This window comes from Hyperoodon ampullatus (assembly GCF_949752795.1).
Source record: "Hyperoodon ampullatus genome assembly, chromosome: 2".
NCBI classification, from domain to species: Eukaryota; Metazoa; Chordata; class Mammalia; order Artiodactyla; family Ziphiidae; genus Hyperoodon; species Hyperoodon ampullatus.
In genome coordinates, this window is record NC_136915.1 from 27,772,363 (window position 1) to 27,798,349 (window position 25,987).

Sequence of the window (25,987 nt, forward strand, 5' to 3'; positions counted from 1 at the left end):
CCAGGTGAGTTATCAGCCCCACTAGCCTACTTGGTACCACTTCTGTGCCCAGCTCATCTCGGGTGTGAATCATATCTCTAGGAAGTGGTTGCTGTTCTAACCTTTCCAGAGGAGATCTGGTCTTAGTTCCCCAACCTCCAGATGGCACCAGCTTACTCTTCAGCAGCTTGGGGGAGACCAGGTTGGGGCTGCCTGAGTGCCCAAACCATCTGTTTCTGCAGACAGGCAAGCTGAAAGCATTCGACTTTTCTGCATTGCTAAACACTCCATCCTGCCCTTCCAGGAGATGAGACAATCGTCCTCCTCCCTAATCCCACCCCACTGTGGCAGTGGCCTCAGTCTCACACACTGCTGGACATGACCCCTAGGATCCAGCAGGATGGAGTTAAAATCTCCAGCGTGTCAGGTGTCATGGTATCTTCCCCTTCCCTCCTAAAATGAGGGCTCCAGCGAGGGCCTGCAGGCTTGCCAGGTGGAATCGTGCAGGCATCTGGCTTCCCTGACTCCCATCTGTCCCCTGAACTACTGAGCACCAGCAAAGACAAGAAGCATCAGAATAATGAACTGGCTCCCCAGGTTCCGAGGTTGCTGCTCCTTTCCAGATAATTGTGCAAATAACAACAGAATTTGTGATGGAGTGAAGGACGCCCTGTTGCTTTGGTAAATATCAAAGATGGGATCTATGGGTGGGTGATGAATATTTGTGCATGGCACAGGATGTGGTGCCAGCTGCCAGCAAATTGGAACAATATTTCCATTCTACTATTTATGAAGCAAAGCTTTCTAAAAGAAGCCATCCTTCAAGCTAACAGTGCTTTATATTAGAGATTTGTTTAGGCCCCTGGGAGCTTCAAAAGTCTGTTTCCAGATCCTATGTGCAATTGTTTTATATCACTGATAGACTGGGAGAATTCCAGAGTGCCAGCAGACATAGACATGACACCAGTTCAAAGAGTTCAGCTCACCGTTGCATCCAGATAGTTATAAAAATAGTTTTACCCATTAAAACATATATTTTCTAATTAACTGATCAAGGCATTAATCATCAACACTTGCTAACATCACAATAAGAGAGACAACCAGACATCATGTGCTTGTTAATGGAAGACACACCAATACCTATGGTGTCATTTTGCCAAAAAAACATCAAACCTGAATCAGATCGAGCCATTGTATCCAATTTCCAACTTATAAGAAATATGGAGGACAGAGGAAAATATGAAATGAATACATTACAAATAAACAAGTTACAAATAAATTATAAGGGAGTAAAAAAGAAGAGATGGAGGTAAAACCTAAAGGCTAAAAAAATACTTGAGGCAACTAATCCAATATGTACAAGTTATTTGGATCCTGATTCAAATAAACTGTAAATTTAAAAAATATTACATTTATGAGATAATTGGAAATTTGAACACTCACTGGATATATTATGGTATTAAGAAATTGTTGTTAATTAATAAAAGTATAATGGGAATAGGGTTTTTTCCTTAATTTCAAAGCATAATTTATCTTAATTCATTAAGAATATTTTTGTTCTCAATATGTCACTATGATAAAATATTCATTGCAGGAAACTTATAACACAGAAAAGCATGAAGAAACTGAAAGCAACTTTCAGCACTCATAACATTTTGGTGACTCTCTTTCTAGGCTTCGTTCTATGCATATCTTTCCTTATATAGTTTTTAAATTTATTTTTTTATAAAAGCAAGATCAAACTATAGATACTATATGGAAACCTGCTTTTTCACTTAATGTGTATATTTTTCAAATCATTAAATATTTTTTCCACAACAGCACTTAAACAGCTGTAGAAATTACCATCATAAAACTAACCCAACCCACAATATAATCATTCGCATGTCATTGTCCAGAATATGTGGAATATGTGCCCTGGCACATAAGACGCACTCAACAAATGTATGATAAATAAATAAACCAATATTTTCTTTCAGTAATTTTGTTCGTAAATCCACCTGGAATTTTGGCATATGGTATAAGATACATTTTCTTCCTGGTTGATTAGCCATTTTTAACAAAACCCTGTTTGTAAATATTCCACCCATCACCAACTTTAAATCCAACTTTATCACATATATAGTTATATAAATTTTTTTTGCTCAACTTTCTATTCTACTGCAGTTATCTATTTGCCTATTCCTGTGCATGATCTAAACTGTTTTAGTTATTGTAGCTTTGTAATATATTTAAATATTTGGTAGGGCGAGTCCCCTCACATATGTCTTCTTTTAATTTAAAAAACTGTCTTCCCATGTTTATTCTTTTAGATAAACTCAAGAAGAATTTTATCAAATTAAGAGAAACAACTCCCCCCAATCCCTCCAAAAGACCCAAAACAACTTGTATAATTCTGACTGATTAATATTAAATGCCTGGATTGATAAGAGAGAAAACATATCTATATGATATTAAATCTTCCTATCCATATACATGACATCTGGCTCCATTTAATCAAGTTGTCTTTTATATCTCTCAGTAAAATTCTGTACGTATTCCTGGGCATTTTTATATTTTTTATTGATATTGGGAATTGGGTCCTTGTATACATTTATTTCCTAACAGAATATTGCTTGTCCATAAGAAAATTGCTTTGATGGTCCAGTTCATCATTATATACAGGTGATGGATTTACCCCTGACAACTCCAAGAGAATCTATACACACCCATTACATCTAACCTTCTTTCTTTCTTTTTATCTATTATATGTTTCCACTTTTTTCAGCTTTATTGAAGTGTAACAGATGAATAAAAATTGCATATATTTAAGGTGTACAAATCAATTTTATTTATTTATTTTTGGTTGAGTTGGGTCTTCATTGCTGCACACGGGCTTTCTGTAGTTGTGGCACGCAGGGCCTACTCTTCGTTGCATTGTGCGGGCTTCTCACTGCGGTGGCCTCTCCTGTTGCGGAGCACAGGCTCCAGGCACACAGGCTTCAGTAGTTGTGGCACACAGGCTCAGTAGTTGTGGCTCATGGGCTCTAGAGCACAGGCTCAGTAGTTGAGGCGCACGGGCTTAGTTGCTCTGCGGCATGTGGGATCCTCCCGGACCAGGGATTGAACCTGTGTCCCCTGCATTGGCAGGCAGATTCTTAACCACTGTGCCACCAGGGAAGTCCCATACAACTTGATTTTTGATATGCACATACCACTACATCTAATAAGACAGTTCAGCAAGATGGCTGCCTTCAAAATGAATATGCTAAATGGATAGCTTTTAACACACAGTTTCAATGTAACATTCCTATGAACAATGCTACATGCATGTCTGCTTACACACAGGTGCTCAAGTTTCTCTAGGGCATATATCTAGAACTAAAACAGAGAAGAGAAGCGGGTTGCACATGGAAGGCACATCTTCAACTTTGTTAGATGTTGTCAGACTGCTCTCCAAAGAGTAATACCAATTTAATCTCTCACTAGCAACGTATGACAGCTTTCATTGCTGTATATCTTCACCAACACTTGATATTTTCAGGCACTTTAAAATTTTCCAATATGATGGGTGTGAAATGGTATCCCATTTTAATTTGTATGTTCCTGATTATCACCGAAGTGGAATATCTTTTTGTATGTTTATCAATTCTACTTTCCTCTTCTGTGAATTGCCTGTTCATAGCCTTTGTTCAGCCCTGAATATGAAACCTCCCTGCATTTATTTTAGTTTTATGTCCTTCAGTATAAAGTTTTATAATTTTCTCAGTAAAGATTATACACATTTTTGTTAGGCTTATTCCTAGATGTCTTATAGTTTTTGTTTCTATTATGAGACCTTCTCCCCACCTCTGATTACATGTTTGAATTTGTTGTAGAAACACCAGCAGCTCTGCTAAATTGTCTTATTGGTCTGATAGGTTATCAGCTGGTTGTTTTATATTTTCCAAATAAGAGACAATCTGGATATTCCCTTCTTATTGTTATAGTTTCTTTGTTCTTTTCTTTGTATGATTGCAGTGGCTTGGATCTGAATACTATTGGTGGTAGCAGAACTGGTGTTTTTCCTGACTTTACTACGAGTCCTTAGGAAGTTTTGTCATTAAGTATAATGTTTGCTATACGTGTTGGCAGAAAATTTTTATTAGATTAAGAAAGTTCTGTCCATAGCTTTATGAGATATTTTTAAAAATCATGAATCAGTACTGAATTTCATCACATGATGTTTTGGGATACATTGGCAGGATCATGTATTTTTCTCTCCTAATCTGTTTATAGGATGAAACTGCTGATATTTGACTGCTCTTGACCTACAAAAATGGCAATTTCATATGGGTTGCCCAATAAAGAAAATTAGGAGCTTTTGTAATGTTGACACATCCTTACTTTCCTGGAATCCATCCCATTGGTCATTTCTGTTTTAATGCACAGCTAGATTCAACATGATACTGTATTTAGGATTTTTAGATCTATGATCATAAGTGAAACTGGCCTAATACTTTATGCTGCCCTTATTCAGTTTGATATCAATATTTCTACTTGTCCCATTTAAATAAAGTGAGTGGGGAGATGGATACTAATTCTTCTCTTTTCTGACACAGTTTGATTATTGCAGGGATTAATTGTTCCTTGAAGTTTTGTGAGTTTACCTGTAAAATAGACTAGGTCTGGGGACTTTGAGAGAGAATACGGGAGAATTCCAATGTTTTTTTTTTTTTTTTTTTTTTTTTGCGGTATGCATGCCTCTCACTGTTGTGGCCTCTCCAGTTGCAGAGCACAGGCTCAGGACGCGCAGGCTCAGCGGCCATGGCTCACGGGCCCAGCCACTCCGCGGCATGTGGGATCTTCCTGGACTGGGGCACGAACCCGTGTCCCCTGCATCGGCAGGTGGACTCTCAACCACTGCGCCACCAGGGAAGCCCAATTCCAATGTTTTAAATAGTTATTGGTTTATTCAGATTTGTATTTTTTCTTGATATTAGTACCTATTATCTATAAAAATTTCCTTTTCATTTAAGCTTTCAGATTTTTTGTTTTATGCTTTTTCCTAAACATTTTCTTATTGTTTTCATAATCTCTACCTTGTCTATGACTATGTTGCTTTTTCATTCTTAAAATTATAGATTTGTGGCTTCTTTATTCCTTGATCAGTCCTGTAAATTTTGTCTACTTTACTATTTTTCAAAGAACCAGTTGGTTTTGTTGATAATTGCTATTTAAAAATTGTTTCTTTTTTCAGTCACTTTTGCTTTTAACTGTAAAAGTATTTCTTCCACTTTCTTTGGATTTATTCTGTTATATTATTCAAGCTACCTAAATCCTTATTTATTTTTAACCTAGGTGATACATCAGAGACTAATAGAGGTATATTAAATCTTCCACAATGACTGTGACTTTATTAAAATTTTTTACATATCTAACAATTTTTATTTAATTTATTCATGCTATGTTATTTGGCACATAAAGTTTTACTGTGAATTGATTGTGCATTTTATTAATATAAAAGAATTCTCTTTTTCATTTCATTATGTGAGAGAAGTTCTCAAATTTATCCTATAATAAAGTGATTTCATTTTTCTGTGGTTTACCATCTTCTGTTCATTGCCTCCATTCCATTTTTTAATTGGGTGATCATGTTTTTCATCTCTATTCAATCTTTCCTCATCTCAGATTGCTCTGTTTTCATTATTGCCTATTTTTGTGTCATAAATATAATATTCTCTCAAATCCTGTTAAGAATACAAATTAGATGTTTTTAAAGTATTTTTTTTTCTTTGTTGCTTGCAGAGGGGCAATTAACTCTGACGCCTCAGACAGGTCCCCTTCTTCTGATCTACTGAATATTCACACATATCCAGTTCATTTTCCAGTTGGCACACCATGACAGAGGGAAAATAAAAATGGATAATGGAAAGAGCCAGTAGCTCCCCTAAGGGGGAGCAGAAGAGTTAAGCCAGAAGAGGCCATAGTAGGAGCTTCTCCTGCTCATGGTACTAAAGCCTGTGTGTGTGAGGGAGAGTGCGTATACGTGTATGTGTGTGTACATGTGCATGTGTGTGTGTGTATGATTGTGGCAGCCTCTTCTCAAATGAGCTTGCCCACTCTTGTTAGGCGCCAGCCATGGCATTGCTCTGCTTTATCCAGCTTGCCAACAACAGCCAAACAGAATCCAGAAAGTCATGTTGAGAGGGAACTGTGGCTCTGTGTGGTTTCTCAGACCCTGTACGCTTCCAGAAGAGCTAGTTGGATTGAGATCTGGCCCCTGCCAACAGCCCCATGGTGTGTCCTTGGCTCCAGACTCTGCTGCTCTGAGCTAGGTGGTCTCAGATGCATTCTTTCCTTGAGGTTTCTAGCACTTAATCCACTGGCAGGCTTTCAATTCACTTATGTGAATTACACTTTGATCAGGCTCTTTCTCAAAATGGACCCCTTTTGGGGGGTATTCTATTTGGCAAAAATTCCTTTAAGTTGTATGTGAAAGGCACCCTTGCCTAATTTCCCGTTTTCATGTCCCTTTAGTCATTTCCGTGGGAACCATAGGGGATGCAGTTATATACATGGGCTTCGTGTGCCATCTTGAGCTGGGAGCTGTTCTTTCCACACTACTGCATTTAGAGGACCTTCTGTCTTGCAGATGACAGAGGTCAAAATTTTGGTGGAGGCCAAAACAGAAGAAATCAGGTAGTTCTAGGAGACAAGCTGGAGTATGTGTAGGGGTGAGGTCTAAGAAATGTTCAGTTATTAAAGGTAAGGAAAAGATTGAGAGTCACAAATGCAAGAAAACAGTCATTTCATGGGTCAGAAATCCAAGCGTGTATGGAAGGTTTGGAGGGTTGGTCAGACGCAAGTGTGGAGGAAGTGGCAGGTCTCGCTGGGCGGGAAGGAATCCAGGTATGCACTGGGGTTCTTGGGAGGGACAGGTACATCCTCAGGATTGGAAATACACCAGTGTTCTGGCAGATGGGTCAGTTACACCAGGGCAAGGGCAGGGTGCTCCCGGAGGTGACTCTGGGTGCCACCTTCTTTGTGTCGAGGTAGATCGGAGCGACAGGTCTAAAGAGCATTGCCACTGCAGCTGACAGTGGTTGCAGGGTGGAAACTATAACTGTGCATTTCTTTTCATTCCAAAATAATTCGTGTCCCAGGTTCTCCCTCAGGAGGGCAAGGGTCCTGAGGGGAAGAGTTAGAAGAGGAAACTACATGATCTCCCTGGATGCCTTGCCCTCCCTTCCCCAGACCCCCAGCTCTGGTGGTTACAGGATCGTGTGGATGGCCTTTCGGCCAGGTCAGCACCACAGCCCAACCTTCTGAGGAGGACACTACAGAGGCCTAGAAAGGGAGGAAGAGGCTTTTCGGCAAGAAGGTGGAGCCCAGTGTTAGAAGGCTGGTGGCAGGGCCAGCCGGGCAGGTGGCTGCAGAGACCAAGTCTGAAGTCTGGGAAGATCCCTCTAAGAAATACAGGAAATCATCTCCCTCTCCCCACAGCCCTGCAGGGCCAGCTGAGGTCCTGACCCCTGCCTGAGCCCTCCCTGACCTCTGACCTGGGGATGATGCCCCAGGTTCCTCCCTTCTTACCCTGAGTACCTCCAAAAGTCTCTCTTCTGTCTGTTAAGCTGCTCAGTCAACCCTGAGGCAGAACCTTGATAGTGCAGTGGGGTATGCACACCTTCTGACTATGTCTTAGGTGCTACTCTGAGTCCAGATCACCCTAGAGAGGATGCTTGGGCACCAGCCATGCTCCATGTGGCCTCTAGCAACCAAGGCAGAAGGCCTTCTGCTGGTCCCATCAGGCCACATTCACAGAACTGCTTCTCACACTCCCTTCAAAACCCGAAAATTGTAAGCCTCCAAAATGCCTTTTTCTGCAGGGTTAACAGCATCCTTCCTCCAAGAAGGTCTCTGCATCGTCCAGCTTTCCTCAATTCCACCTGCAGCACTAGAGCACGGAAGTCCCTCTGGCCTTGTTGGCCCTGGGTGTGTCCTCTGAGGCTCTGTTGTTGATGATGAACAAATGGATGGAGAGAACTGAGGTCAAGGGAGACGCCTGAAGACATGGCCCTTGGAAAGTATAAAGTCCTGCCTATTGTTCACTTATAGGGAGATGCACACTGCATTTCTCTGTCTGCGGAACTTAGAGGTTGAAAAGTAGAGCTTAAGGAGCCAATGATAGGAACCCACTCCCTCCTGGGCCACTTTGCCATATTCTGTTCTGTTTCAGGCATATCCGGTCCCAACTGGTCATCTCATGGTACTTCCTCTTGGGTTCAAGAGTAATTAGGTAAGAGTGAGAAGTGCCTTCCAAATACACACACACACACACACACACACACACACACATGCCCCAGAGGGTGGGTCAAGAGTATCATCTTTGCATAAAAAGCACAGTGTACTCATCATATCTACAGAGTCCTAACGGATGGGGATTATTTAATGGTTTCTCTTTGGATTTTCTAGAGTGGTGACCTTTGGTTGTTTCTAATGTCTAGGTTTCTCTGGCTACAGGGAATAAAACTATATTAGAATATGATAAAAAAGTTTCTTGGCCTAGGATGAAAATGGACCTACTCAGTATGAGATTTTCCTTATAATCCTTTTAAATAAGGCAGCTCTTTGATAAGTTCTCCAGAGTCAACTCTTCGATTACACACACACGATGTGTTATGGGAGGTACAAATCACACACACAAAGAAACACAGTCATAAGTGTGTTCAATGTCTCAACAAGTCCCTCTCTATAACCCTTTCTTTAGTCCAAGTCCTTTCACTTCTTTCTCTTATGTAGGTCTTGAATCCACTTTCTTCAACCCCACTGCTACATACAGGCCATCACCATGGCACACTGAAGCTACTGAAATAGCCCACCGGTCACTGAAACATAAACTCAAAACATACACACATGCACACACACAGAACACAAGTATGTACAGACACAGATCACCCAAACCAAATACAGACCCAGACACAGATGCACACACATGTGGAAACGTACATATAAACATATTTATAGCCACACATATCTACACAAATGCACATATTCTATGAACTCTTCCTTATCTAGGTTGATGGTCACAGTTCACAATGGAAAACCTGATCCACTGGCCACTCCAACTGAGTTTATTATGGTGATTTACTATCCAGACAACCCCTACTCAATCACATACATATTTGAGAGCAGTCAGCTCCTAAGCAAACCCTAAAGCCACATTCTTTAGAATACACTCGCCTACCCTTCTCTCTTAGATTCTCACTTCTCCCAGATGAGTGAGAACAACATCTTGGGACTCAGGAGGGAAGAAGAAAGGTTGGGTCATTCACACAGAGATAAATGAGTGTGGTGACCATACTCTTGCATCCCGTAACATACATACTCTATGAAATCTATCAGTGTTACCTTGAGGACATCTCCTTCAGAGAGTTCAAATGCCCTGGCTTTGAGCTGAATCCCCTTCCCCGGCTGGGTCTGGATGGAGTAGATGCATTCGTGGTTGTTATTGTAGTTCACAGGAAAGTTGGGGGACAGCAGAGTGCCCTGAGTGCCCGTGACTGAATTCCCACACTCAGCTGGAAAGAGAATCACAATAATCACAGATTAACGCCCATCAGCTACATCCGGAAAACAACTCACAGCGCTGGAGTACCTTACAAAGATGACAAGTTGCTTGCCTCTCTACCTGCCAGAGTGCCTGTTTATCTGTCCATTTGTCTGCCTGACTATAGGAATGCTTATCAAAGTTTTGTTTTTTGTTTGTTTGTTTGTTTTTAACACCTGCCCACCTGTAGTTCTGCTACGTTCCTTTATTTCTCTCCTTCGGTTTGTCTGTTTTTCTTCCGCAGAAATAGAAATAAACCCACCAGGCACCCTTTACTTTCACGGTGTTATGAAGCAGCCATTCTCCCTTCCACCTGTTCATATAGTATCATAGCAACAGAAATGACCAAGGAGGGCATCAGGGGACGATGGGGGCAGCCAAGTGAGGAGGGATGAAGCCTTTCAGTATCAGAGGATACAAACGAAGAGGGGACAAGATTGCATAATAATTGCTAGCATCTTCCAAGCTTTACAAGGATCATTTCAGCCATTAGTCACAGCAACCGATCCCTATAGGCAGGCACAATTACCATCCCTGTTTTCAAGATAAAGACCCTGGTACTTAGCAATTTAGATCAAGTCTCTCAATTCAAGAAGAGGAGCGGGCTGACAACTCAGCCCTCTTGGTCCTGGAATTTAGGGCCTCTGAGGCTCTGAAGAAAGTTTTGGCACAGACCCATGGAAACCCTGTTTAATTCAACAGCTAATGAATTCACACCTTCCTCTCAAAATCTGTTTCTGCTCCTCCAGAATTAGTCATTCTTTCCCCATTGTTCCTATACCTCTATTTATAGCGGTTATCACATTTTACTTGACTTATTTGTTAACATTTCTATCTCCTCCACTGCCCTGTGGGTGCTTTAGGGCTTGGTCATATTTCTGTATCTCCAGCACCCACTCACTCTGCTCCATGCCTGGGCAGGACAGCAGCAGTGATGAAAGGGGTAGCTCAGTGCAGGGCATGTGCTGAAGGACCCTGTAGTTGGCTCTCTAGGGTCTTTGATAATTGTGAAGCCTCTTCCTGGGCTTCCCTGTAGCAGAGCATCTACCAGATCGCACCCTGAGGGCTTGTTTCTTGTCTGCACCCCCTAACCAAACTGTGCGTTACTTGAAGGTAAAGGTCATGCTTAATGAATCCATGAATTTCCAAGGCTTAGCCCAGATTGTCTGTAAAATAAATATTTGTCAAATGAATGAATGAATAAATATGGAGGACACTGACCTCAGAGGATGGACAGCTCTAAAAATGATTAGGTTCTGGAAGGTTATAAATACATGTCCAGATGGTAGGCCCATTATTTGTCTGGACATATGGGGAGTTTGGAGCATATGTTGAATCTCTGAGGTTGGTGGTAGCACGTCTGCTTTCCCCGAACCATTCCCCAGTGTCCCTATTCTAGGCACAGTCATTGGCTGGAAGGACCCTGAGGTCACCACATATTCAACTTTAATTGTCCTGAACCTGGAGTGTCCTAGGCCACAGCAGTGTGGAGGGAGCATGTGATACAGGAACATTCAGAGCTGAGCCTCTAGTGGGCTTAGTTGTACCTCTGTGTGTTCTCTTGTCCCCAAGGCTGCTCCTTAGAACTTTGAAGATAGTGACCATGTCCCACCAATCAGAGGACAAGCCCTCCTCCCTGGGCCCTTTCCAGTTCAGGACCAGCTTCAGGTTCCTAAGACGTCACATAAGTCATTACTATGGACAGCATGTTTGTGTCCCTCTGACAAATTCTTATGCTGAAGCCCTGATTCCCCAGTGTGATGCTATTTGGAGGTGGGGCCTTTGGGAGGTAATTAGGTCTAGATGAGGTCATGAGGGGAGAGCCCCCATGATGGGATTAGTGCCCTTATCAGCAGAGGAATTGACCAGAGCCTGCAATCTGTCTGCTGTGTGATGGTACAGCAAGAAGGCTGCCATCTGGAAACCAGGGAGAGGGACTTTACCAGACACTGAATCCACTGGCACCTTGATCTTGGACTTGCCAGCCTCCGGAACTGTGAGAAATAAATGCTTGTTGTTGATGCCACCCTCTTTATGGTATTTTCTTATAGCAGCTCAAACTGAACAGGACAGCCATCATTTGTCTTGGAGGAGAAATCTTGCTTTGCAGTACTTTAAACTCAGCCTGTTTGCAGAGTGTCCGAACGTGCGTAATGAATGTGCAGAGCTGGGGTATAAAACTAAAGGGTGGGTGGTGGACGGGCACCCTGGTGGCTGCTGATAATTTAGGTAGATATGTTTCTAAAGTGTGTAAGTATTCTGGGTGCCCTCTGATGAAGGTGGCCATTTGGGGAGGGGGTGCTGAGGGCTGTGCATATTTAGACATTTATTACTCAGTCACATCACGTGGGCAGCCCTCTGAAGCAGCTCTCCATCATCTCTGGGCATCACACAGTATTCTCTTCTGTCTAGGGAATGACATGTGGTGCAGTGGGATAAGCATGGATTTTAGACTCAGACAGACCAGTTATATCAACTCTCTGAACCTCAGTATCTTCATCTGCCTCCATCTGGACAATAACAGTATCCACATAAGACTAGAGAGAATACATCTATGAAATTTTATGGTGAAAGAGGTGAATATATAGGAAGTGGCTAGCACCTAGTAGGCCCTCAACAAGCGTTATTCCTTTCTCTCCCCATCTAACCCGATGAATCTACGCAGCTTATCTGCTTCTATTTGGAGCCCTAACTGCCCAGGTTCCGGGAATGGCAGAAAGCCCAAGAAGCTTCTCGGGAAGCATGTGTTAGCTGCCTGACATTCACAGCACCCTCACTGTTCCTGGTACCTCTTGCTCTCTGCCTAGTTCCTAAAAGGTGGTTGTCCTTGAACGTGGGCTTTGACATATTTTTGCACCTCCTTCCTACCCCAGCTTGCTGCACAATAGCTATATGCCATCTCTGCCCCAGCATGACCCTATCCTCTTTCCCACATGCCTGACACCTTTATTGGGAGGGGAAGGGGGCTGACAGCTTCAGATGGGGCCAGTCCTTGGCCCCTACTGAGGCCTTTTTCCAGGGCACCGGGGAGTGTACAGGAGGTAGCGGGACCTGGCACTTGCTTTTGGGAGAGTTTCCAAAGTATCAAGGGAGGTGAGCAGATGCACTGAAAAGCCAAACACAAGCATAAATGGAAACAAATAAATGTTCCAGAGAAACAAACAGTCATCTGCACCGGAAAGTGCTGCGGCTAATTCAGGCATCTACGACTTCTGTCATCCCCATCAGAAGAGGTCTCGTTAAGGGCAGGGGCTGTGTCTTGTCTATCAGTCTGGGGCTCCCGAGGCAGAGAGGTAGGTCTGCTCCACCATGAGGGGCTCTCAAGGGCAGGGCCATGACTCTTGGTGCAGAATGGGGTCCTCTGGGATCAGGGCTGTCTCTTCCACATCCAGCTCAGGGGACCCTGAGGTCAGGGGCTGTGTCGCCCTGTCACACAATTAATTAGAGCCCAGGACTGTTCATCTCCTTCTCAGCAGGGAATGTTCCTGGTAAGTTATTCAATTTACACCTCCAGTGCGTATGGCGACTGGGAGTATCTCCCGGGTGGGCATTCCCGTGATACCTCCAGCCTGAGGTTCTGTTGCGGGCTGGTGGTAATTAGAGGTGATTATAATTGCTATGCGTTATGAATACATACAAAACAGAAGACAAATGTAATAATGAAAATATTGTGAGGCGCCATGACCAAACAGTAATTGGAATAGTAAGTTAAAGAATGAGTTTATGTAATGAGATCAATGAGGCGAGAGCTTAGGGCGTGTGCGTATCTGTGGTCCTGGATAATCCCATTCAGGAAAAATTCCCCTCAGAGCCACTTAGCTGAAGACATTTCTCCAGAGCAGAAAAGAGCTGCTAGCAGCCGCATCAAAACTGAACCTACACAGTGGGAGCTACATGTGTGTCTGAATGTGTGTCCAGGTCAGGGTGGGTGGATGCTCTGGGGGATGGTTGCAGGAAAAAGGATAAACTTTGAGATTAGTTAATTGATCAAAAATGGAATTCTGCATCTATTTGTCTTAATGTTTCCCCTCTGAGATCATAAAGGGTTATTGGTTGTTGGTCATGTCATCGATAAATAATGATAAAAAGGTTATTGGCAAAACGATGACAATTATATGGAACCCCATTGGTTTATGTAAATTACATCATCTAATCTGGAATAAAGCCTGTGAATTGGATATTATCTCTGTTTTATAAGCGAGGAGGCTGGAGCTGCTGGGGTCTGGTGGCTTGCCCAAGATCTAACAGCTGGTAAGTGGCAGAGCAGAGACTCACCCTTGGGCCCAGGTGACCCCACAGCCTGAGCCCAGCCCAGCTTGCCATCCTATTTACGACTGTCCTCTGCAGAGCCCCAGGGCTCCATGCGGTCGTCTTGGGCAAGGCTGACCTCAAGGGCTCTCAAGACGCCGGCACCTGTTTCAGTCAGTGCAGTGCTGCTTTGATCTGTTTGGTATATTGGGGTTTTCTGTAATATTTAGCACTAGCGGATAGCAGTGAGCATGGAAGGTACTCCACTGATCCAGCCTGTGTTCCATCTAGCCCCATGGTGTGAGCATCGAGCAAGCAGAGCCATGAACCTTGTAAATGAGGGACAGCCAGCAACTGTCTCCAGTCCCTGGGATATCACCCCACTTCTCTCCACCCTCTGGGCCTGGAGCTCTGAATAGCCTGCTCCAGCACGCTGGCAAGGAGGCCGGCAGGACCTTGGGTCACAGAGCTCCTGGTCCCAACTCCATCAGCTGCCTCTTTAACTCACCATCCACTGCTCTCCCCCTCGCGCGCTCCAGACTGGCCTCCAAGCTATTCCTCAAACACCGAGCATCCTCGTGGCTTGGGGCCTTGGTACTCTGGTCCCTCTTCTCCCACGAATTGGCTCCTTGAATCCCTTCAGATCTCTACTAAAATGTCAGCTCATCAGAGAAGTCTTTCCTGACGACTTGTTATAAAAACCTCCAGCACTTTCTAAGCTGACCATCTTTCTCTGTAACCCTCAACACTGCCCGACACACTACACATCCATGCGTTTACAGCTTATCTCCCCCCACCACAATGTGAGACCAGGAGTGCAGAGACCTTCTCTGTATTGTTCACCTTTGTATTCTCAGCATCCAGAAGCATGCCTGACCTGCAGTGGGTGCTCTATAAATGAACCCAACTCCTGCTTCTCTCTCTCTTCCCCAGCGGAATGGAGGAAGTCTTTCTAGAGATCTCAAAAGCTAGCATCCTCATTGGACAAGTAAAATCAGCCCTCTCCTCCACCAGATGGGGATTCTCCATGGGCAAAGGTCATACCTTCTTCCTATAGGTGCACCCACACACCCCACCCAGATTTCTCCGCAAGAGGCATCAATTAGCCATGGGAATGTGTGTTAAGGGTGGGAGGTAACAGCATAGAAATTGATTTCATCCGAGTGCCTACTGTGGACCCGCTTTGTAAAGGTCCGTTGAGGCTACAGAACAGCTCATGAAGCAGGCATTGCCATCTCTCCTGTACCGATAAGGAGGTTGGCGTGGAAGGAGGGTAGGCCACCCACCCAAGGTAACCGTGTGCTAAGACAGTCCTTAAACCCAGTCCTGTCGGCCTCTTGGCCCAGGTGCGTTCCACCACCTCCCAGCAATTGACTAAAGTCCGGCCAACCCCATTAGTGAAGCAAAATGAAAGCACGTGACCACCTACCAACACACCTTGGCAGAGGCGAGCTCCACAGGCGCCGTCTGCCCCCCAGGCACGTGATGCGGGCCGTGCCCTCCAGACGGTACCCGGGGAAGCAGGAGAAGGTCAAGGTGTCGCCTACACCAAACTGCAAGCCCTTCCGGATGCTGTAGGCTGGGACCTCAGGCTCCTCACAGGGCTCCAAGTCATATTCTGGAAAGGCAGGAGGAGAGCTGGGGTCAGACACAGAGGATGGGAACACACAGACAAAGACACCATGGAGAAGAGGACGAGAGAGGAAGACAGAGGTACAGGATACACACCGATGCACGAAAAGTAAGGAGAGAAGGAGAGAGGGCCCGAGAGGGACAGAGACAGGTGAGAACAGGCAGGTGTGTTCTGGGTGGTCTGAGTGCCTCCAGACCATAAGCAGTGGGAGAGAGCACCGACTTTCTGGAAACATGCTTCCCGGGAGTGTTTCTGAGGCTGACCCTTCCCTCCTCTGTCCTTTCATCTCCACATGAACCCCAGCCTCAGGCTTGTGGACTCTCCTGCCTCTTTCTCCCTGGGCACCAAGCCAGATCAATTCAATCAGCCTGGCTCTAGAGGTTCAGAATGCATGACCCAGCCTAGGGCAACTTACATTGGGAAAAAGAATCCAAGTGCTTCAGCTGAAGCTGTGTCTTGGTAACGCTGGCACCTGAGGCAGATGGCATGTGTGACGGAGTGGCATTTATGCACCAGGGACCTGCCTCTAGTGACTTTTATACCTCTAGTGATGATATAGAAGTACCTTTTCCCTCATCCCCAAGGGCATCTCCCTTCTGGGACACAGTACCCCGGGGCTCTGTGTGGTGGGGACAAAGAGGCTGGATGAGGCAGACTGGCTGGATATGTCCCATCAGCCAGGACATGGCAGGTGGCATCTGCTGGAGGGACACTTTGAGGCTGAGCTCGGCCATGTCCCATTTCCTAGAGGTCAGATACCTCTCAGCCATCCCGGGGGAATCCATCTGCTGTCTCTGCTCCTGGCTGGTGGTGGGAGGGGGGTGGTCTGGGAGCAATAGTATGAGAGCAGCAGGAGGACTTGGTGCTAGAGGAGTGAGGGGTCCTCTTTTCTCCCTGAATGCACATTAAAGAGCTTTCTTTTCAGGATTCCTAAACACAAAGATAAATATCCATCGCTACTAAATTAGCATTGGTGAAGCAGCCCCCAAATGAGACCAAAACACTCCAAAATGTGAATTTCAGTCTCCCTTCTTTTTCTTTTCTTTTCTTTTTTTTTTTTTTAGAAATTGCTGTAGTTGTGAAGTAGTGGAAGTGGAATCAGAAGAAGAATCTGGAATTACTAGGGCAGGATGGGACTCCTGAGGTCCTCTAGTTCAATCAGTTGGGTTGGTCATGTTCAGAGTGAAGCCTAAATACCTTCACAGAAGGAGATTCCCCAACAGACCTGCTAATTCCTTCCAAGCCCACTATAAGGAAGTTCGTCCTTGTGTCTAACCCAACTATCTTCTGCTGCAGCAGTGAGGTCCCTCTCCCGGATGCTGGGGAGGGGACCGATAGCCATCTCCTGGGAAGACCACAGGTTGGCAGCAGGGTGGGGGGGTGGGAGAGACAGAGTGCTCAGCCATCACTTACCCCGAGGGACCCTCACATGCTTTACCTGAGAAGGTGATGTTGAAGCCTTCGTAGGACATGGAGAAATCAGAAATGAAGCGGACCTGGGCAGTGAAGTTGCCGTAGAGTCCAGCGCTGATGGGGGCTGGCAACCGGGAACCGGTCAGCTGCCTCAGGGGCTGGGTGAAACTGCCGTTCTCCGTGATGAGGAGGTAGTCGTGGCTGCTCTCCAGGTGGAAGGTGTGGAAAGTGAAGAACACACCTGCCAGGAGACCAGAGGGTCAGGGTGATGACAGTGAGAGGCCTGAAGGGGCTCAGCTGCATGATGATTTCCTGTTTGCAAACATCTCTCGGTGTGCAGAACCTCAAGCTTGAGCATGATCAACACACACCAGCCAACCTGAATGAAGGAACCCAGGTGAACCGCACACGCCTCTGCCCTGAGGTCCAGTCAGAGAGAAGGATGCTGCTTTCTGGTTGTCCCAATTTGAAAGGGAGATTTATGGCTAGGTCATTCATTCAGTCAACAAGTATTTGTACATTTATTGGGTACTTCCTATGGGCTAGGATCCAGGGCTAGGTGGGTGCAAGGGGATATAGCTACAGTACAGAGTGACAAATGCTGGAACCAATGCAGGTCAGGCTGCGCTGGGGGGCAGAAGGGAAAGAGGGGAGGGTAGGATGCCCTCACTAAAGAGTGAGCATTTGATTGGGGTCTTAAAAGGAGGCTTAGGAATTAACTGGGTAAGAGGGGAAAGGGCACCCCAGACAGGGCACCGGAGACAGAGCCACTGTGGATTCCAGGGCTCTGTGAGCTGCACGGTGCGGTTGGACACACTAAGCAGGAAACATCTGGAAGAGGGGCTGGAAATGTAGGCTGGGGCTGGACTGGATATTTTCTGGAGGCATTGAGAAGCCACCCTATCCAGAGTGTATCCGATTGCAGATTAGCAAGATGTTGGTTGCTGTGAGGAGGACGAAGTGGAGGGAGAGAGAACAGTTAGAAGGATGTCAGCCATGCACTGGGGGAAAGTGGATGGGGGCTGGCAGAGGGGGTGAGAGCAGGAAAGGGGCATGAGACTCAGGAGGTGAAGTGGACAGGGATCAGAGGCAACAGATGCAAAGGAGGAGATAAGGGATAATGGGGAAGGTTTTTTTTTATTTTAACATTAAAAAAAATCTTTACTGGAGAATAATTGCTTTACAATAGTGTGTTAGTTTCTGCTTTATAACAAAGTGAATCAGCTATACATATACATATATCCCCATATCTCTTCCCTCTTGTGTCTCCCTCCCACCCACCCTATTCCACACCTCTGGGTGGTCACAAAGCACCGAGCTGATCTCCCTGTGGTATGCAGCTGCTTCCCACTAGCTATCTATTTTACATTTGGTAGTATATATAAGTCCAGGTCACTCTCTCACTTCATCCCAGCTTACCCTTCCCCCTCCCCATGTCCTCAAGTTCATTCTCTACGTCTGCATCTTTATTCCTGTCCTGCCTCTAGGTTCTTCAGAACCTTTTTTTTTTTTTTTTTTAGATTCCATGTATATGTGTTAGCCTATGGTATTTATTTTTCTCTTTCTGACTTATTTCACTCTGTATGAGAGAGTCTAGGTCCATCCACCTCACTACAAATAACTGAATTTCGTTTCCTTTTATGGCTGAGTAATATTCCATTGTATATATGTGCCACGTCTTCTTTATCCACTCATGTCTTGATGGACACTTAGGTTGCTTCCATGTCCTGGCTATTGTAAATAGAGCTGCGATGAGCATTGTGGTGCATGACTCTTTTTGAATTATGGTTTTCTCAGGGTATATGCCCAGTAGTTGGATTGCTGGGTCATATGGTAGTTCTAGTTTTAGTTTTTTAAGGAACCTCCACACTGTTCTCCATAGTGGCTGTATCAACTTACATTCCCACCAACAGTGCAGGAGGGTTCCCCTTTCTCCACACCCTCTCCAGCATTTATTGTTTGCAGATTTTTTGATGATGGCCATTCTGACTGGTGTGAGGTGATACCTCATTGTAGTTCTCCATTGTATATTCTTGCCTCCTTTATCAAAGATAAGGTGACATATGTGCGTGGGTTTACCTCTGGGCTTTGTATCCTGTTCCATTGATCTACATTTCTGTTTTTGTGCCACTACCATACTGTCTTGATTACTGTAGCTTTGTAGTATAGTCTGAAGTCAGGGAGCCTGATTCCTCCAGCTCTGTTTTTCTTTCTCAAGATTGCTTTGGCTATTTGGGGTCTTTTGTGTTGCCACAAAAATTGTGAAATTTTTTGTTCTAGTTCTGTGAAAAATGCCATTGGTAGTTTGATAGGGATTGCATTGAATCTGTAGATTGTTTTGGGTAGTATAGTCATTTTCACAATGTTGATTCTTGCAATCCAAGAACATAGCATATCTCTCCATTTGTCTGTATCATCTTTAATTTCTTTCATCAGTGTCTTATAGTTTTCTGCATACAGGTCTTTTGTCTCCTTAGGTAGGTTTACTCTCAGGTATTTTATTCTTTTTGTTGCAGTGGTAAATGAGAGTGTTTCCTTAATTTCTCTTTCAGATTTTTCATCATTAGTGTATAGGAATGCCAGAGTTTTCTGTGCATTAATTTTGTAACCTGCTACTTTACCAAATTCATTGATTAGCTCTAGTAGTTTTCTGGTAGCTTCTTTACGATTCTCTATGTAGAGTATCATGTCATCTGCAAACAGTGACAGCTTTACTTCTTCTTTTCCGATTTGGATTCCTTTTATTTCTTTTTCTTCTCTGATTGCTGTGGCTAAAACTTCCAAAACTATGTTGAATAAGAGTGGTGAGAGTGGGCAACCTTGTGTTGTTCCTGATCTTAGTGGAAACGGTTTCAGTTTTTCACCATTGAGGATGATGTTGGCTGTGGGTTTGTCATGTGTGGCCTTTATTATGTTGAGGAAAGTTCCCTCTATGCCTACTTTCTGGAGGGTTTTTATCATAAATCAGTGTTGAATTTTGTTGAAAGCTTTCTCTGCATCTATTGAGATGATCATATGGCTTTTCTCCTTCCATTTGTTAATATGGTGTATCACATTGATTGATTTGCATATATTGAAGAATCCTTGCATTCCTGGAATAAACCTTACTTGATCATAGTGTATGATCCTTTTAATGTGCTGTTGGATTCTGTTTGCTAGTATTTTGTTGAGGATTTTTGCATCTATGTTCATCAGTGTGGCCTGCAGTTTTCTTCCTTTGTGACATCTTTGTCTGGTTTTGGTATCAGGGCGATGGTGGCCTTGTAGAATGAGTTTGGGAGTGTTCCTCACTCTGCTATATTTTGGAAGAGTTTGAGAAGGATAGATGTTAGCTCTTCTCTAAATGTTTGATAGAATTCTCCTGTGAAGCCAACTGGTCCTAGGCTTTTGTTTCTTGGAAGATGTTTTCTTTCTTTCTTTCCTTCTTTCTTTTTTTTTTTGCGGTATGCGGGCCTCTCACTGTTGTGGCCTCTCCCACTGTGGAGCACAGGCTCTGGACGCGCAGGCTCAGTGGCCATGGCTCACAGGCCCAGCCGCTCCACGGCATGTGGGATCGTCCCGTACCGGGGCATGAACCCGCATCCCCTGCATTGGCAGGCGGACTCTCAACCACTGCGCCAACAGGGAAGCCCCTGTTAGAAGATTTTTAATCACAGTTTAAATTTCAGTGCTTGTGATTGGTCTGTTCATATTTTCTATTTCTTCCTGGTTCAGTCTCGGATGGTTATGCATTTCTAAGAAGTTGTCCATTTTTTCCAGGTTGTCCATTTTATTGGCATAGAGTTGCTTGTAGTGAACTCACATGGTCTTTTGTATATCTGCAGTGTCAGTTGTTACTTCAACTTTTTCATTTCTAATTCTATTGATTTGAGTCTTCTCCCTTTTTTCCTTGATGATTCTGGCTAATGGTTTATCAATTTTGTTTATCTTCTCAAAGAAGCAGCTTTTAGTTTTATTGATCTTTGCTATCGTTTCCTTTATTTATTTTTCATTTATTTCTGATCTGATCTCTATGATTTCTTTTCTTCTGTTAACTTTGGGGTCTTTTTGTTCTTCTTTCTCTAATTGCTTTAGGTGTAAGGTTAGGTTGTTTATTTGAGATGTTTCTTTTTTCTTGAGGTAGGATTGTATTGCTATAAACTTCCCTCTTGCAACTTCTTTTGCTGCTTCCCATATGTTTTGGGTCATCGTGTTTTCATTGTCATTTGTTTCTAGGTATTTTTTTGATTTCCTCTTTGATTTCTTCAGTGATCTCTTGGTTATTATGTAGTGTATTTTTTAGCCTGCATGTGTTTGTATTTTTTACAGATTTTTTCCTGTAATTGATATCTAGTCTCATAGCATTGTGGTTGGAAAAGATACTTGATACGATTTCAATTTTCTTACATTTACCAAGGCTTGATTTGTGACCCAAGGTATTATCTATCCTGGAGAATGTTCCATGAGCACTTGAGAAGAAAGTGTATTCTGTTGTTTTTGGATGGAATGTCTTATAAATATCAATTAAGTCCATCTTGTTTAATGTATCATTTAAAGCTTGTGTTTCCTTATTTATTTTCATTTTGGATGATCTGTCCATTGGTGAAAGTGGGGTGTTAAAGTCCCCTACTATGTTTGTGTTACTGTCAATTTTCCCTTTTATGGCTGTTAGCACTTGCCTTATGTATTGAGGTGATCCTATGTTGGGTGTATAAATATTTACAATTGTTATATCTTCTTCTTGGATTGATCCTTTGATCATTATGTTGTGTCCTTCTTTGTCTCTTGTAAGAGTCTTTATTTTAAAGTCTATTTTGTCTCATATGAGAATTGCTACTCTAGCTTTCTTTTGATTTCCCTTTGCATGGAATCTTTTTCAAACCCCTCACTTTCAGTCTGTATGTGTCCCAAGGTCTGAAGTGGGTCTCTTGTAGACAGCATATATGTGGGTCTTGTTTTTGTATCCACTCAGCCACTCTGTGTCTTTTGGTGGGAGCATTTAATCCATTTACATTTAAGATAATTATCGATATGTATGTTCCTATTATCATTTTCTTAATTGTTTTGGGTTTGTTATTTTAGGTCTTTTCCTCCTCTTGTGTTTCCTGCCTAGAGAAGTTCCTTTAGCATTTGTTGTAAAGCTGGTTTTGTGGTGCTGAATTTTCTTAGCTTTTGCTTGTCTGTAAAGGTTTTAATTTCTCTGTCAAATCTGAATGAGATCCTTGCTGGCTAGAGTAATCTTGGTTGTAGTTTTTTCCCTTTCGTCACTTTAAATTTGCCTGCCACTCCCTTCTGGCTTGCAGAGTTTCTGCTGAAAGATCAGCTGTTAACCTTATGGGGATTCCCTTGTATGTTATTTGTTTCTTTTCCCTTACTGCTTTTTTTTGGGGGGAGGCACACGGGCCTCTCACTGTTGTGGCCTCTCCCGTTGTGGAGCACAGGCTCTGGACGCACAGGGTCAGCGGCCATGGCTCACAGGCCCAGCCGCTCCATGGCATGTGGGATCTTCCCGGACCAGGGCACAAACCCGTGTCCCCTCCATCAGCAGGCAGACTCCCAACCACTGCGCCACCAGGGAAGCCCTCCCTTACTGTTTTTAATATTTTTTCTTTGTATTTAATTTTTGATAGTTTGCTTAATATGTGTCTTGGCACATTTCTCCTTGGATTTATCCTGTATGGGACTCTCTGTGCTTCCTAGACTTGATTGACTATTTCCTTTCCCACATTAGGGAAGTTTTCAACTATAATCTCTTCAAATATTTTCTCAGTCCCTTCCTTTTACTCTTCTTCTTCTGAGACCCCTATCATTAGAATGTTGGTGCACTTAATGTTGTTCCAGAGGTCTCCAAGACTGTCCTCAATTCTTTTCATTCTTTTTTCTTTATTCTGCTCTGCAGTAGCTATTTCCACTATTTTATCTTCCAGGTTACTTATCTGATCTTCTGCCTCAGTTATTCTGCTATTGATTCATTCTAGAGCATTTTTAAGTTCATTTATTGTGTTGTTCATCATTGTTTGTTTTCTCTTTAGTTCTTCCAGGTCCTTGTTAAATGTTTCTCGTATTTTCTCAATTCTATTTCTAAGAATTTGGATCATCTCTACTATCATTACTCTGAATTCTTTTTCAGGTAGACTGCCTATTTTCTCTTTATTTGTTTGGTCTGTTGGGTTTTTACGTTGCTCCTTCATCTGCTGTGTGTTTCTCTGTCTTCTCATTTTGCTTATCTTACTGTTTGGGGTCTCCATTTTGCAGACTGCAGGTTCGTAGTTCCTGTTTTTTTTTTGGTGTCTGTCCCCAGTGGTTAAGGTTGGTTCAGTGGGTTGTGTAGGCTTCCTGGTGGAGGAGGTTAGTGCCTCTGTTCTGGCGGATGAGGCTGGATATTGTCTTTCTGGTGGGCAGGACCGCAACCGGTGGTGTGTTCTGGGGTGTCTGTGACCTTATTATGATTTTAGGTAGCCTCTCCGCTAATGAGTGGGGTTGTGCTCCTGTCTTGCTAGTTGTTTGGCATAGGGTGTCCAGCACTGTAGCTTGCTGGTTGTTGAATGGAGCTGGGTCTTAGCATTGAAATGGAGATCTCTGGGAGAGCTTTCGCTGTTTGATATTACTTGGAGCCAGGAGGTCTCTGGTGGATCAATGTCCTAAACTCAGCTCTCCCACCTAAGAGGCACAGGTCTGACACCTGGCCAGAGCACCAAGACCCTGTCAGCCACATGGCCAGGCACGTGGGCAGTTTCTTGCCTTTTGGGAAGTCTGAGGTCTTCTGCCAGCGTTCAGTAGGTGTTCTGCAGGATTTGTTCCACATGTAGATGTATTTCTGATGTATTTGTGGGGAGGAAGGTGATCTCTAAGTCTTACTCCTCTGCCATCTTGAAGGTCTCCCCAGGTGATGGGGAAGATCTTGACCTGAAGGACAGTGATGTCTTTTGTGACCCGGGCTCGGACACATAGGAAGAAGAGGAGCAGGTGGTAGAAGGGTAATGGCCTTGGCTTTGAACACCCTGAATGTTTGGCATTCAAGCAGCGTGAGCTAGTGGGAACTGGAAGTACAGACTTAGAGTTCAGGACTAAGGTCAGACTACAGCAGTAGATCTGGGATACCTGCTACCTGAATCCACAAGCATGAAGAGGACCAGGGCAGGGAAGGGTGGCCATCAGAGGAGGGGCAGATTGGAAACCTGGGGGAGGAGGGGCATCAAACAGAAGACAGGGAGGAGGGGGACTGGTGGGGGAGGGGACAGGCAGCCATCCCATCTGAGATGGGAAAAAGGGAGGGGACCTCCACTGAGGGGGAGGGGCTAAGAGCACTCAATAAAGACAATAACATTCAGCACTAAATATGTGTGTCACTGTCCTGAGTTGCCCTTTAGTTGGCCCCTATCAATCAGAAGGGAAGATACGGAAACATTTCACCCTGCTAAGAACCCTCCAGCCTGGGTATGATTATTCTCATTCCATGTTACACCTGAGGAAACCAAGGCACAAAGCAATGAAGTCATTTGTCCAAGGTCGCCCAGCTAGTAGGTGGGAGAGCTGAGATCTGAACTGAGACAATCTGGTGGCAGAGGCTGTGCAATAAACCACCCTACGAGGCAGCTTCTCCTGCTATGGAAAGAGAGCCTGCGGTAGGAGGGTCCAGGTGGCCGCAGGGGTCAGGGTTGAGCAAGGTTATGGAGCAGCAGAATCTTAACACCCAGAGCAACTCTTGAACTTGTCCAGGTGGCAGTTGTGCTTGGATGGGCAGATGTTTAATGCACGACCACCCACGGGTGAGTGTGTCCATGGTAATACATGCCATGGATGTACCAGGGCAGGAACTCGGGTAGGCGAGGAATGCTGCACCCAAGTGCTATTCAAAGTCCACGGACTTTAGCATCTGGGGCATTGTCTGGAAGCTTGTTGGAAATGCAGCATCTTGGCTTCCACCACAGACCTCCTGAATCAGAACCTGCATGCTAACAAGATCCCCCAAGAGATCTGTAGGCACATAAAAGTGTGAGGAATACTTCTCTGATTAATGACACGTTTTTGATAAATGATGGTTAGATCCAAGGTCTTAATGCTTAAGCATTTTAGATGTTTTCATTTTTTTTGGCCTCTCTGTTGATAGAAACTGGTGATCTGGAGTATTTGGGATTCTAGAGGTGGGGGTTGGGGGGACAGAACCCAGTAGAGGTGGGACCAGGGAAGCAGCTTGTGAATGCCCTGTGCCCGGGCAGCTGACATGCATCCATTTATCTGTTTACTCAAAGACATAGGCTCTGAGCACCTACTAAGTGCCAGGCCTGTGCTAAGCACCGAGAAAGATCTCCCAGTCTAGAGGAGGAGACAGGCACATCAGCAGCGAGAATACAGAGTGGGGACACAGAGGGAGAGTGGGCAACTACGCCTCCGGGGTTGGGAAGGCTTCACAGGGATCACAGTCTGGGACACGAGGGGTGTAAGCATGCTTGGAACCCCACGGGTATGTATGCCCGTACATATCCTGTACTGCCGATACATAAACACGTGTGCAACTGAGTAAACTGTTCTCAGTCTGCAGAGCTTGGGAAGAGGCTTGCTGTAATAGATGTCTTTCCCTCCTCGCTGGAACACAGGGTTGGGTGGAGGATGAGTCAGACACAGTAACGGGTGGAAACGAAGGTGAATGAAGCACTGTGCCTTTACTCTGTTTTTCCAGCATGCAAATACAGCCCCTCCAAAGGAGTAAACACTTGGCAGGGATTCTAAGGATGAGTAAACAACTGAGGTGAAACTCCTGGGTTTCCCAGCTATGCTGATTGCTTGGGGCTCTTTTGGCCATTGTGTGAAAATGAAGACATTGTCACAGAAATAGAGAGGCCCTGTGTTGGAGTTTGAATCCAGATTTGGCGTGACAGATGCACACACAAACGAAGACTCCACTGGAGTGAACCATGCAGAATCGTGCAAAGGGTATTAACACCACACTGGAGCAGAAAGAGCAGGGCCATGGGAAAGGAGGGGATTTGGAGGGAGGCCGACCTGGGTCAAAAGCCTGTCTACCAGCGAAAGTGCCTGGGCCAAAGTTGCTCTGCGTCTTTAGGTGACATTTAATCCTTGGGGAGAGGAACACCTGGGGCAGCACACGCAAAGCCCACGGCACAGTGCCTGGCACACAGTAGGCGTTCTTAGTACTCAGTTCATCT

At 44.4% G+C, this 25,987-nt stretch overlaps 1 protein-coding gene across 1 annotated transcript in view; it reads right to left on the reverse strand.

Annotated features, from left to right (window-relative positions):
• Window positions 1–25,987, reverse strand: part of CSMD2 (CUB and Sushi multiple domains 2) — a gene marked incomplete at both ends in the record, with an annotated part of 669,667 nt that overhangs the window by 192,719 nt on the left and 450,961 nt on the right. The window contains 3 exon segments of the mRNA XM_079698551.1: window positions 9,349–9,518; window positions 15,225–15,413; window positions 16,867–17,082. Of these exon segments, the coding sequence (XP_079554677.1) occupies window positions 9,349–9,518; window positions 15,225–15,413; window positions 16,867–17,082 (575 nt within the window).